This window comes from Aquila chrysaetos, chromosome 15, assembly GCF_900496995.4.
Source record: "Aquila chrysaetos chrysaetos chromosome 15, bAquChr1.4, whole genome shotgun sequence".
In the NCBI taxonomy this organism is placed as follows: domain Eukaryota; kingdom Metazoa; phylum Chordata; class Aves; order Accipitriformes; family Accipitridae; genus Aquila; species Aquila chrysaetos.
This window is the reverse complement of record NC_044018.1, coordinates 30,320,607-30,334,480: the sequence shown is the minus strand read 5'-3', so window position 1 is coordinate 30,334,480 and position 13,874 is coordinate 30,320,607. Positions and strand designations below refer to the sequence as shown.

Sequence of the window (13,874 nt, the reverse complement as noted above, 5' to 3'; positions counted from 1 at the left end):
GGGGTTATGGGGGTGAGAGCTCCGAGATGTACTTAATAATAGGGGAGAGAGAACTGGTGGGAGCCCAGCAAAGTAACTGGGCAGCCTTAACTGTAGAAATGGCCTGAAAAAGGCACGAAACAGCCAGAGGTGGGAATAAATCTACAGAAAATGGATGTGTTGAGGCTTTTACGGGCAATGATGGGTGTGGCTATTACTGGCGATCAGGACATCGGTGTGAGTGATGGCAGCGGAGGTAAAAAGCCTCCAGGTTTTTTGGAGGACCTTGAGAAACAGGGATTGGAAGGTGCTGGGAAACGCCAGTAGAAATTTGCTCGCTTGGGCTGGAAATAAATGAAATAAGACTTAGGAAGATAGGGTGAGTGCTGGGCTTCCATCTCCAAATGGGAATGTGTCCGAGAGAAGCGGCACAGCACAGCGTCTACCACGGGGGTGGGCGTCAGCTTCCTGCTGCTCGCTTTCCCAAGGGCATTACGAAGGTCCCTGCAACAGCTGTAAATGCTTCCCCCAAATCCTTCCTAGACCACATCCAGACAAAGGTGAGGTTCTGGCTGCTGAGGCTGGATTTTCCTTTGCACGTGCCCATCTGTGCCCTGTTGCAGTAGCTGTGACGAGTGTCTGTCCTTTCCTTCCACCCTCCTCCATCATGCTCACGTTTGGGCATGAAGAAATTCAGAGCAAAGACGATATGGTGCTGTAACGATGGGCAGGCTTGAAGGGGGCTGTGGTTTTATTTGAGGCACACAGGCTGGTAGGTGGACGCTGCCTTTGTGTGTCTTCATTGATCACTGCTGAAGGGCCAGAGCCATCCTTGTTATCTGACGTGCTCTGCAGGAGCTCTTTGGCACGTGCAGTGCATCCCCTACAGACAGTGCACTTTGCCAAGGCAGAGGAGAAGCCTGCTCCGCTCTCGGTGTCTCTGCTGCCTTGTCCCAGCTCTTTTAGCAGGTGCTCTGGTAACCGACTGTGGGAGGAGTGGGGGTAGGAGGAACACAATTTACCATTAAACGAGTGCCCTGGGGCATTGCCAACAAAATAAATCTTTGTCCTTCTTTGTGCCAGAGTGAAGAAGATGAGAAACTGAAGAAGAGAAAGGAGCGGTTTGGCATTGTAACGAGTTCTGCCGGGGCTGGAGCTACAGAGGACACAGAGGTAAAACCTTTTTCTAAGCAGATGGGGAGCGGCCGAGGATGCTGAGGGGAGCAGTGATGGTCCCGGGGGTGGCAGCACGACTCTGCACACCTGGGACCTCGCTCAGCGTCAAGTCCCCTGGGCTAGCGTGGGACTGACCCCGAGCTGTGGGTGGGTGCGCTCCCGTGGCCACTCAGCCTCTTTGCCTTGGCAGTGAGCGATGATGAGCTTCTGCCATCCGGTCTGTTGCGGCTTTTCCCCTGGCTCCTCCTGGAAATAGGCCGCTCTGGAGTCTACCAAGCCACAGGAGCGTGCCAGCACGTGTTGGCATCCAGCTCCTCCTCTTGCAGGATGGTGTAGATGTGCCCCCCACCTCTTCTGGAAGCATCTGCTCTACTCCAGTTTCTCCCACCTTGGTTCCCCCTCCCCTTGGTTTGAGCTGACTCACTCTCTCTCTGCTCCTTGTACTCTGTAATTCCCTGTGTCCTGGATGCTTCTGGACCCTCTCCTTCCCCTTGGATGCTATTGTAGGTCTTCATCAATAAGTCCCTGGAGACTCTACAATATAATGAGGATTGAGATGCTGACCCTGTTTCCAGCTTTTTCTCCTCCATGCTTTGTTCTGTCCTCTGTGGTTTTGGCCCATCTTTTAAATTTGTAAGCTCCTCAGGGCAATTTTGTGCTCTTTTATGTACTTTTACACTTTCTTCTGCTTCAAATTGTTCCAAGTCACCATGCAGGCTGTGCTCCGGTGTGGTAGCTCCTACATTGTTAGGTGGGGAGTGCCATACGCACCTATGGTGCCACGTAAATATGGCTCCAGTGTGGATCAGCCGGAGTCGGGGACCCCTCTCCTGGGGACAAAGGGACCCCTCCGGGGTGGGGACTCCTGCGTTAACAATCAAATGGCAAAGGTTGCGGCAGGGCGAGTGTTGGGTCTTGGAAACTGCTTAACCAGATGGCTCCTGGGCTCGACAGACGAGAAGTGGGTTTTGTTTGGTTCCTAAGAGCAATCTCAACAATTCAGGTGGGGTTTAGGGGCTTTTTTTGTCTGTGTGTGTGTTTTGTTTTGGGTTTACTGCAGAAACGCTGCCCCGCGTGAAGCGGGAAGCGGCGTTCCCAGCCTTCTGCAGAGCATGGGAGAATGAGCCCCTCCGGCCCGCACGGAGGGGGCGGCTGGGCGAGGGATTCCATGCTTTTCCGTTAGGTCACTTGGAGATTGTGCCTGGAACAAAAAGGTCTTTTTACTGGTATTGTGTGCACTCAAATGCACCTTTCCCCTGGAGATTCTTGATTAGGGCTTCTGTTGCCCCCGGGCTATTTATCCTGCTAAAAATTAAGATTTATACGCCCCTCGTGTATCGGCTTAAAGGCATATCTGAGAGACGCAATAGTATATTTAATGCGTTTTAGTGTGTCCCTCTCACCTTTTCCATGAATAGGAGAGTGTTAACCCTTTGCCCTTTTACATTTCCCACCTCCCCACTGCCTGGAAGGGTTTCCAGGCCTCTGAAGTAGGCATTGTTCCCAGCTCAGCCCCTTTGTAGCACATTGCCAGCAAGACGAAGTGACTTCAGCAGCACTGTATCTCAGGCACTGTATATTTCTGCTACTTGATTTTGGGGCTCTCTTTGTCCCAGTGTTAGAAGAAGAACTTCGTAGCTCCCTTGAACTAACTTGGTGGTGGTGCGCTCAGGAGGGGGCCAGAGCTGCCGAGCTCTGGTGGTGTTGCCGATACCAAATTTTTAATAAATTCTCCATCAGGTTGTGTGTGACATTTTAAAGAACTTGTTAATTTGTTTCTTTTTGGTTTTGATTTTTTTTCTTGTAATTCCTCTTTGCAGGCAAAGAAGAGGAAAAGAGCAGAACGTTTTGGGATCGTCTGATGCTGGTCCTTTTTAGCTTCAGCCCATTTGCAGTGTGCCTCTCGAGTGCGTGCATACTCTTTCTCTCTCTTCCCCCCCCACTTTCTCTCACTCCCACACTGTTTCTCTAGGTTTTAGTGATGAGTAGACAGGGAATCCCCCGTAGTTGTATGATTGTTCTACTTATTTTTTCAAGTTACGACGTTTAAAAATGAAGAAAAGTTGAGCAAAAAGAAGAAACTGTTGTCAGTGCATCTCTGGTAGCCCGCAGTCCTGCGGTCCGGTGGTTTCCCAGCTGCTGGTGGGGTCATTTGCAGCAGCTCGCACCGGAGGTACCGTCCGACAGGGAGAGATGGAGAGTGTCCCGGTGCCCTCCTAGCGTCGCTGGGAAACACCTGTGCAGGGGAGAGCCAAACTCTGCCCGGTAAACAGACAGGCAGATAGAGCAACAGTAGGAGCATGGTGTCTGCTGTGCAATGAGGAAGGGAAAACATTGAGGAATGGAGGTAGAGCAGGGTTTGCTCTGCCCTCGGCAGTTGCTTTTCTAGCTTAAGGACTCCCAGTACGCTGCTAATGCAAGGACTGGTTTGAAATGTGTTGTCTGTTTGCCATTGAATGCCGTCTCCACCTCTCAGACTGCCCTGGTCCTCTCCTCCTCCACCCCGTGAAAACAGGCCCCAAGGTTCAGCTGTATCATGGTCTCTTCCCAGCAGCTGGGATAAGAACGCGCCTCGTCTCGAGAGCACGATGCATTACGTGAGTCCTGCTCTGGATCTCTGGCATCTTACCCCTGGCTCGTCCGGGATCTGACAGGTTGAACATCAGGGAAGGATTTTCTCAATTATATTGTCTCATGTTTTCAAAAATGGAAGTGGCGTCTGTGATAGCTGACACGCGGGGCAGTTTCACGACTGCCTTCCTTCCCAGGGTGAGGCTAATGGGAATTGTCAGAGCAAGAATTGCCGATTAACCCTAGATCAAGACTGGTGTCCTCAAACGAGGAGGAAAATGTAGCCATGCATTTGCAAATGGAGCCTGTTCTCACTGCTTCATTTATCCTGCCTTGCTAAGCCCTCTGCGTCTCATGGCGTTTCACCTACATTTTCCAGGTTCCTCGAAGGTCAGTGATACATTTCTCTCCTTAAATGACAAACCAGCAGAGTTGTTTTGCCCGATGTCTGTTCTCAGGCTGGATTTTATCTTGTCCTTTCTTTGCCTCAGAGTAGCTGCCAAGCTGGTTTAACTCGCAGACTTGCTGAAGAAGCCTCAGTCTTCTCCGAGCTGCCAGGCAGTGCAGGAGAGCACCGGCGTTATCCTGGGACCTGTGTTTTGAGTGTGGAAGTTCTTGGTAGCTGTGCAGGAACACAGTTCCTTCTACTGCATTATCCATAACTGTTTCGGTGAAATTACGGAAAAAATTTGGCTGAGTCGCACCAAAGGCAGCGCTGCCGCAGCTTGTGAAGCGCTTCTTGCTGCTTTAGTGTTTCAGATGGCACCTTTGTTCTTGGGGGGCTGTAAAGAGCCACTCCCCGGGGTGGCTTGCGCGGGTGGAAGAAGTGGTGGCAGTGGAGAAGCGTAGGACCCCGAAGCCAGGGGTGTTGGACTGGCAGCGCTGGGGCAGAGAGGAGCTGCCTGGTGCCCTTTCCTCCTTTGCCTGCCTAGAGAATTGGTTTCACTCACAAGCGTTTGTTCCTGCTGCATCTCCCACCCTGTGCAGAGCTTTCCCTCCACGGATACCTTGGCCCCAGGCGCAAGCAGAAATCTGTCTGTAAGCAGAAATCTGTTTGTCTGCTTGGATTTTTAGGTGGGCATTGTGGCTGAAATCCTTCTCTTGTCTGAAGACTGACATCCTAGGATTCTTATTTCTGACTGTAACCTCTTACCGGAGAGATGTTTGCCTTGTCCATGCTTGGTTCCTTAAGATGCTAGAGAACAACGGGTGTGTGTACAAATCTAGCTTTTCAGAGGCTTATACCTGATTCTTGATAAGCAATATATATATTTTTTAACGTAGAAGTCTTCAAACTGCTTCTGTTCCATTAATGTTTGCAGTCTGACTGCGTCCGTGTGCCCTCGTTGACTCTAAGCAATACCCTGGACGTTTGTTTACTTTCCCAAAGGGCAGCTAAAAGCCACAGGGTCCGGGTTACGTTGTGTGTCTTGGGTTGTCAGTGGCTGAGTGAATTGAAGCTCTCTTGATCCTTCCTGATTTAATGTAATAACGTTATTCTGATTTTTTTTTTTTTTTTTTTTTTGTATGTCAGATTTTGTAAGATGTATTTTCTATTTGGCTCACGATCTTTTTGCTGGTTATTTGCTTGAAATGTTTTGTAGTGTGCCAGGGCAAACACTGCATTTCATTCTCGGTTTCATAATAAAACTGCTTCTCCAAGGCAATGCTGGTATCTGTCAGTTTGATGCATGGCACGGCTGAGGCTCGGGGCTGGAGCGTGCTGCCGGGAGGGAGCTGGAGCAGATGGAGACTTGGCCACGGCCACTCCTGCCTGCACGGTGCTGGCTGGGGGGCAGAGACCCTGCCTGGCCGGGCCGTCGCCAGCGGTTAGAGATTGTCCTGACATTAACTTCTTGTGGCCTGGCCAAAGTCCTAACCCTGCCTTGCCTCTCCAGATTGACCTTGCTGCTTCATTCGGATGCCAATCTCCTTGCTTCCCCGGGGAACCGCGCAGGCTCTTCAGAGCTGGGACCCAGCCGTAACCCAAATTGGGACTACGTACAAGTAACAGGGTGGTCGCCGCTTCTCACAGCCGATGGTTCGGTGCTGTAGACCAAGGATCGTTGTAGAACTTGAGAGGAAGCACAGATAGCTCTTGGCTTTGCCGTGTCTGCTTGCTTCAGGTCCCTCTGTGTCAGAGCTTGGGGGTTCCAGCCAACGGGACAAGCCGGGGACTGCCGTGTCGTGAGGTGCTGCTGGTCCGGGAGCTCTCCAGGGCCTGCAGGTCGCTGGTGGCTGGATCCTGAGCTTGGAGGGCGAGAAGCCGCCGCCGTAGGCTGCGCTGTCTCCTGTCTTCCAGCAGCGTTGATGATGGCACGTGGGACTTCTGCTCCGATGGTGGGATGCCATCGCCTTCCCTCTGAGCCAAGGGCAGCACCGAGGACTCCGGATTTCGCCACCAGCTCCACTTTCTGGCCCGGGGACCAGAGCGGCGTGGGGGTCCCAGCCCCATTTCTGCCCTGCCTGGCCACGTGTCCTCCTCCCTGGGTCGCTCCCCTCTGCTCGGGGGCGTCCTGGTGGTGGTTCTGCCCTGGCTGATCTCCTCCTGGGGCCGGTGAAGCGACGTGTGCGTCTTGTCTTTTCCTCTTCCCTCACACTGTCTCCTCCCCTCGTTGGGGATGAGTTTCCCTTGGCCGTGGTACCAAAATCGGGAGCTCTGTGCAGATGTGCCGGTGTCCCCAGCCTGTCGCTCTCTGTCCCCCCCCCTCCCCGGCTCCCCGGGGAGGTGCCGGGGGCTGTTTTGTAGAGGACGCTGCATCTTTCACCCACCAGGCTTTCCCCTCCTGGGCGTAGGGGAGAATCATTCCAATCACACTGTGTTTAAAACACCACCTAATTTATTTTTCCTCTCCAAGCTGGGGGCTGCTCGTGACTAATTTGGGCTGAATAGGGGAAGAAAAAAAGCAGCGGGCACACAATGAGCGGGGGAAAGTGTGGGAAAGCGAGCGAAAGAAAAGGAGGGCCGGGGCTTGCAGCGTGAGAGCTGGTAACGCCGAGCGGTGCCCAAATTCAGCATGAAGTCACTTTTCACAGCAGACGCTTGGGCTGTAAATGTGAGTGGGATGATAGGTCAGGCCGGCGAGGGGGGAACGAGAGGGAGAAACGGGGGGTTTGCACAATGGGGTGAGGAGCGAGGTGTGCGGCGGGGGGGATGCACACTCCGGTGCCAACATGTCCCTTCCAGTTGCGCCGTCCTCGTCTCCCAACAGCCTCTTGCCCCCAGATCCTCTGGGGGGGGGGTTGGAAAAGTCTTTTGTTCAAATTCACAAAAATCGGGATACAAAAGAGTGGACCCTGGAAGTGTGGATGAGCCCAAGGAGGGACGGCACCGAGCCCCCACTGCCGCCCTCCACCTGCGCTTGTGCCGGAGCCGATGAGCGTGGCCAGTGTCCCTCCTGGCTCGGTGCCGCTGTTCCCGCAGCTGGGAGCCAGGACTGCGCTGCAGGATCCGGCATGTCCTGGATCCGTTGTGGTGGAGGCAGGGCTGGGTCCCGCTGCGGGGCTCCGTGGGGCTGAAGCGGGGGTTTCCATCGCAGGAGGTAGCCGTGGTCCGCTGCTGTGAAGACCTTCTCCTTCTCTCTCGACTCCCCGGTCTTGTGCATCTTCTCCCGGAGGAGCCCGCGCGTTGACCTTCCTCAGCTGGTTGCTCCCATCCCGCAGGGCCTTTCTCCAGTGGTGGGAGGCTGGCTGGGAAAGGAGCGATGGCTGGTCACTGCCTCCATCCCCTTGAATCCTTCCTTCCAGCCCGGGCACCGCTGCAGCCGGGGAGGAGGTGGCTCCGTAAGGGCCGTGCTCACTGGGGCACAGGGAATTGGGACGCCTCAAGTCCTACTTGCAAGCAACGTGCTGCCCTGAGCCTGGGCTGGTTTGGGGATCTTTGGGATCGCGTCAAAATCTGATCGCTACCGCAGGTTGGAAGTCGAGTGGCGGCGTTGATGGAGGGGGGCCAAGCCACCCTTGTCCCCAGAGCCGGGCACGGACCCGTGCTGCTGCCTGCCCGCTGTCTCTGCGGCAGCACGGCATCCCGCCCCGTCGCCGGCGGTGGGGGGGGCTGGACCGTGCCCAGCTCTCCCGGATAATCGCCCTGGTTCTGGCGTCTCCCCCCGGGGCCGCGGCGAGGCCGGTGGAGCTCCGCCAAGCTCCCCGTTGATGGTTTAATTACTGTGAATGTTGCATGCGGATGGTCTTGTTAGGCGGCAGAGGGGAAGGTTCGGGGAGCCATAGTATGTCGTGGTGCAGCTGTGGGTGGTCGTCCGGATGTCCCTGTCCTAATTTGTCCCCCCCCAGCCCTGCCCCTGGGTCTCTGAATTAGGTCACCCGATGGATGGCCGGGGCGGGGGGGGGGAGAGCAGGGATGTGGGGTGCAGCCCCCGCGGCCTCGGGGGAGACGTGACCAGAACAAAAGCAAGCGCTCGTTAAACTCTTGACATCGTCCTCCGAAGCAAACAAACCAACCCCCCCCCCAACCCGGGACCTCTTGGTTCCTCTGGCAGCCCTCTGGGTGGGTGGCACAGCCTGGCCCCCCCACCCCCGGGCAGACCCCGAGGCCGTGGCCCCCGAGGTACGGCGGGCAGAGAGGCTTGGTCGCAATGGAGATGCCATGGCCGGGTCTCCCCATCAGAGCTGGCCGTTGTCCCCTGGGGCCGGCGGAATTGGGGCTGTTTTGGGGTACGGGGTGTCCTTGCCCTCGGTGTGTCGTGTCGTGCTTCACGCTGCCCCGTGGGTGCTGGTTCGGTGCCGTCCTGCGGGTCCTGAAGACCCCCAGGAGCTTTATCCGTGGGGAAGCCGAGTCCGGAGGGGGCAGAGCAGGCAGCTCCCCCCGGAGCAGCTCTGGCGTTGGAGGGACTTGGCGTCTCGTCCTCGACCACGGCCGAGACCTCAGCCCGGCCCGGAGCTGCCCGTGGCCCCACGGCGAGCTCTTGGCCAAGATGGGGCTGGGGGGTCTCGGATGGGACTGGCAGCAGGAGCGAGGGGTGCAGGGCAGGGATGGGGTGCGGAGGGGGCTGGGGTGCTGCCGGAGGGAGCAGCAGCTTTCCGGCATCTCCCGGAGGACCTCGGCCGGAGCAGGAAAATGGCCAACGTCCACGGAGCCGCTGGCGGCAGGGCCTGGGACCCGTCTGACCCCGGCGGGGCCAGAATCGGTGCCAGAGCCGCGCGTCCTCGTGTCCGGTCCTCGCCTGTGCCAGAACATCCCCCTGCTCCCCCGGCCCCGGGGGCAGTCACCCTCCGCTGCCCACCCTGTCCCCTCCCGCCGGCCACAGCTGTAATTAGCTGCGACATTCTCGGCATACCTGCAGCCCCTAATGAGGCTCCATAAAGGCTGCCCCTGAGCTCGGCTCCTCCGGCACTTGGGGCCACTTGTAAATCTCAGCTTTACAACGGGGAGCTGCGCTGGGAGGAAGCGGGGGCCGCGGGGAGGGCAGGGGGGGCTCCCGCCCCGGGAGGGGGGGATGCGGCTCTCGCCATTGCCCGGAGACGGTGGTCCCATGCAGGGTATGTCCGGCACTGTTCCGGGTGTCTCCATCCCTGTCCCGTGTCCTCCATCCCCTCCTCGGGGTCAACCCACCCAGGTTTGCTCAGCCTTGCTGTGGCTCTGGGGGGGGGGGTGTGTGCGGAATATGGCAAACCCACCCCCGCTGGTGGGCACAGGCCACCTCCGCATCTGCTGCTGGGATGGGGACATTCTTCCCCAACCGGTTTGAGCTAATTTTGGGGTGGTTGTGTTCTCCTGGGCTGTTTCTCAAGGTGTTGGTTCGGTGTTGGCTGCCAAAGCGCAAGGACAAGCATGTTCAGAGCGGGGGGCAGGCTGTGGTTTGGCCCCAGCTGGGAGATAAACTCGGGAATGTCCTTGGCCGCAAGCGGCTCCAAGCCAGGCACAGGGCATCAGGGCGGATTTCGTCCCCTCTCATCCGCTTGTCCGTGGTGCGCAGCTAGCATCGGGAGCGTGGGAAAAATGAGAAGCATTAGGAAACATTTCCCAAGCCGGTCAGAGCCAGGGTCGCCGGATCAGGCCAGGAGCTCCCGAGGGAAGAGATGGGAAGGGGACGGCAGGGTTGGGCGCAGGGGGCTGCCGTGACGCAGGGACCTGGCACGCGAAGCTGGGCGAGCGGACGGAGAGGCCGAGGGCCCGTCCCGGGATCGGCACGTGGGGTGAAGACCCCCGAGGAACAGCGGGGCTGCTCGTGCCCCTCCAAGCCCCCACCTGGCCTCCTCCATCTCCACTCCGGTGGGGACGCTGTGTGGCCGACCCTGGAATCTGGCACTGACCCCGGGATCCGGTGCCAACCCTGGGATCCAGTGCCAGCGAGGGGCTGGGTCCGGGCGAGGGGCAGGGAGGCAGCGAGTGGGGCGCAGTAACCCAAGCAAAATGCATTTGTCAGCAGTTTTCAATTTTTTTTTTTTTCTTTTTGGCTATATAAATTTTTTTATTGTACAAAAAGTCTAAAAAAAAAAAACAACCAAGGACGGAACCGGGACAGAGCAGTGGTTATGATATCGTACACAGGAGACTAACGCGAGTTACAGACCAAATGTAATTTATACAACACAGAAGTAACTGGGACGCTCTTTAAGCTTTTCCTTTCCTGTAGCTCTTCCTAATCCGGTTTGTGACCGAGGAGCCGCGAGTCCCCCCGTCCCGTCCCCCCGCGCCGGGGGCACCCGCTCCCTCCGTTACTGCTGCCGGGTGCCGGCGCGGGCGCTGCCTGGTAGCGGAGGTGGAGGGTGGCATCGCCGAAAGGAGCTTTATAACGAGGCCATGGTGTAACGAGGCAGCCGTGCCAGATCCCCCCACGGCCCTGGGCCAGCGGCGTCTCGGAGAGCGGGTCCGGCTTTGCCTGCGGGTCAGGGCACCGCGGCAGCCGCCGCGGGACGGCCGGGCCGCGGGGAGCGTGGGTTGGTGTCGGCGGTGTCTCGAGCCTCGCACCGGCTCCGGGAGGGAGGTCTTCTCCTGGGGGAGGCTGCTCCGGACCCACCGATCCCCGTCCCTCGGGGCTGCCGCAGCTTTCCCGGACCCAGCGCCCGCATCCTGCCGGGCTGGTGGGGCCGGAGCCCCTTCCTCCGGCCCGGGGCCAGGGGGATGTCGTGTCCCGATGCTGTGGCACCGCAGCGAAGCCGGCAGCACCTTGGCATCTCCTCCGCCAGCGAGGAAAAACCATCCCGGCGCAGATGGACCAATCCTTGCGCCCAGCCAGCCCACGGACACGGCTCCGGCCCAGCCCCAGCTCTGCGGTGAAGGCGATCCTGTCCTCATCTCTTCTTTAACCTTCCATAGTGCAAATGGTTCCCCAGCCCCCAGCAGTCTCTCCCTCTTTCTCTCTCTCTCTCAACACACCAGTTTTACAGGGAACATTCGGCATCCCCCAGGCCGCCACTCCACTCCCTCCGGCTGCCTCTCGCCACCGGCTCCGGCATCACCACACGGCTCCGACACGGTGACATTTGTGCCGGAGGTGAGCTGGCAGCACGACATCTCGTGGGACGTCGATGTCGTGGGGGGACGTGGTGCTGGCCGTGCTGGCTGGGGGTCCTGGTGCTGTGGCGGGACCGGTGCCACCGGCACGCGGGAGCCCCGGCTGTGGTGCCGGCAAGCCCCGGGCTGGCCGGGAGCCCCCGGTGCGGGATGGAGCTGAAAGCTCTGAACTCTTTGATTATTTCTTTTTTTAAATATTTTTTTTTTAATTTCTTTTTAATTTTATTTTTTGATGTTCAAGTGCTGTGTTTGGTCACGTGATTAAACCCCCCCCAACCATCCATGGCCTTTTGGTCGTGCGATTTGGACCTGCCGCGTCCCCCCCCATCTCCGGGGCCCGTCCTGAGCCCCCACCCTGGCAGACGCATCCCTGCCCCCCCCCAGACACCCCTGAACGACAGAACGAGGAACAAAACAACGAACAAACGAACAGAAAAATAACCTAAGACGTTACGCACAGGACCAATACACCGGGTAAATAATAATAATATACTGACGGGGCTGCCACCCCCTGCCCGCCCATGAACCGCCTGGGGGACCAGTCAGCCCAGGGCACTGGTCCCAGTGCCACCCGCTGTTGGGGGCTGTGGGACCAGTGCCCAGGGCTGACTGGTCCCAGTACCCGGGGCGGCCCCATCCTTTCTTCTTCAGCGCCACCTGCCTGTAACCGCCGCCCCGGGGCCCTGTGGGGGCTTTTGGGGAGATGGGCTGTGGGTTTGGGGTGCTCCATGGTTCCCCCAACGCTGGGGGCAGGCGGGGTGGCTGGACCCCCCCCCCCGGGCTCTGGGCTCCGCGCCGGACTGGACCCCGCAGCGGCTGCCGCTGCCCCAGCACGGGGGGACGATGCCCGGGGTGGGGGGGGTCCCACCTGCCTCGGTCACCCCCTTGTTCGAGGGTCTTAAAAACCGGGGGAGCGCCCATCCCAGGCACATCCCATCCTTCCCAGCTCCAAATCGCTGCCATTCCCCCCGCTGTGCTGGGCGGGAAGCCCCCACCACTGGCCAGAGCCCAGCCGTGCCTGTCCCCCTCCCCAGGGAAGGGCCACGTGCCCCGAGCGCAAGGCCGGTGGCCACGTCCCGGGTCGGGGGGGGGAGCGAGACCCCCTCCCCACCAAACGGGGCTCCAGCACCTGGCGATGGTTGGGGCGAGGGGGGGCAGGTGGATCCCAGCCGGATCCCAGCCAGACCGCGGCTCCCCTGACTCCAGAGCAGGATCCCGTGGCCGGGGTGGCTCCGTGCCCTTTCCAGTCCCTTCCAAGCGGCTTCTGGCTCTTTCCCGGCGCGTGGCTCCGCTCCCGGCGGTGGCTGTGCCGTGCCCGGCGCCTTACAGGGCCCGGGGGGACCGGCCCCAGTGCCGGCAATGGCAGGACGGTGCTTCTCCGTGCCAGCGCATCCTTGGCCGCATCCAGTGTGGGTTCAGTGGCGGAGGGGAACGGCAACGGCCGACGGCCGGGGCCGGACGAGCCCTCGTGAGCCACGAGCGCTGGGTGGAAGCGAAACGGGGACCGGCAAAATATTTCCGTGAGCGGCTTCGCCGGCACCGACCCCTTCGGCATCACGCGGGCATGGCGGGGCGGGGGGCACCACGCAGGGAAGCAGGCGTTGTCCCCGGCTCGGCGGGTCGGGACGTCTTCCCCCTGCCAGGCGGGAGGCTGCCCGCTCCTCCGGCGTGGGATGCGCCGGCTCCACAGTGAGACCCGGTGCTGCCGGAGGACACGGTCCCCCCCGAAAGGCACTGAACGGCAGGGAGAGGGGGTGCCTCGGCCCCCGGCCCCGGCGCTGGCTGTTGCTGGCTGCAGCCAGGCCGGGGAGGGGGATTTGCATCGGTGTCGTTGTATCCGATGTATTGCAAGAGCTGGCAACGACCTGCCGGCACGGGGCTCAGGGACCTCAGCCGTGAAGCCGCCGGCGTGGGGCTGTTTGCTGCGGTGTGACCGCAAGCCGGTGTTTCGGGGCTGAGCTGTGCCCCCTGCCCGGCCCCGAGGGGTGAGGGTGGCTGGGGGACGCTCCCCCAGGACAGCCCGCCTGCCCCCAGCGCCCTGCTCCTCAGGGGACCCCAGCTCTCCCCGTCCCCATCCTCTCTCCTCCGACTCCTGCCGCAACCTGGAGCTGCAGGGTCCGGCCGGGGTGCTGGGACCCCCGCGACGCCACGGCGGGGCTGTAGGGCTGCCATTGCCAGAGCCACTGGGCCAGTGGCATCGGTGCTGGTGGCAAGACCCCAGTGGTGTCGGGAGCCCGGCGCGAGGGGCCCTAAGTGCTTCGGCGCCAGGCGGGGTGGCCGGGGTTTGGCACGGCCGGGGTTCGGCACCACCGGGCCAGCGCCGCGTCCTCGCCCCAGGGTAGCCTCGTCCTTGTAAGCGCTTTGGGCTCTGCGGAGCTGGGGACAAGTGCTAAACATCCCGGGTGCCCCCGGCTCCCCGGCTCTGCCCCCGGCTCCTTCCCGACCCCGGCCGCCCGGCGCCGTCCCTAAGTGCTACGCGGGGTGCGGACGTGCCGGACTGGCCTGGCTGCGGCCATGGGGTCATTCCCCACACGGCCCCGGTGCTTCTGCCCCATGGTGCCGTGGGCGAGGAGGGATGGAGGCGCGTCTCCCGGCCAGAGCCGTCCGGCACCCTCGGGATAAGTGCTGGGGCCGGGGTTTGGGGGGGGGTCCCCCAGGCCGTCCCCCCTGGCCG

At 59.9% G+C, this 13,874-nt stretch overlaps 1 protein-coding gene across 5 annotated transcripts in view; it reads left to right on the top strand.

The window, feature by feature from the left end:
* The window catches only part of LOC115350888 (SAP domain containing ribonucleoprotein), a 32,136-nt gene extending 26,743 nt beyond the window's left edge, over positions 1-5,393 (top strand). For 2 of the 5 annotated variants that reach the window (XM_030036963.2, XM_030036961.2), the window contains 2 exons: positions 1,063-1,152; positions 2,976-5,393. In XM_030036963.2, coding sequence (XP_029892823.1) covers positions 1,063-1,152; positions 2,976-3,017 — 132 coding nt within the window. In that variant the 3' untranslated portion in view covers positions 3,018-5,393. The other 3 variants (XR_003926644.2, XM_030036962.2, XM_041128933.1) reach the window with 3 other exon arrangements.
* Positions 5,394-13,874: the final 8,481 nt, after the last annotated feature.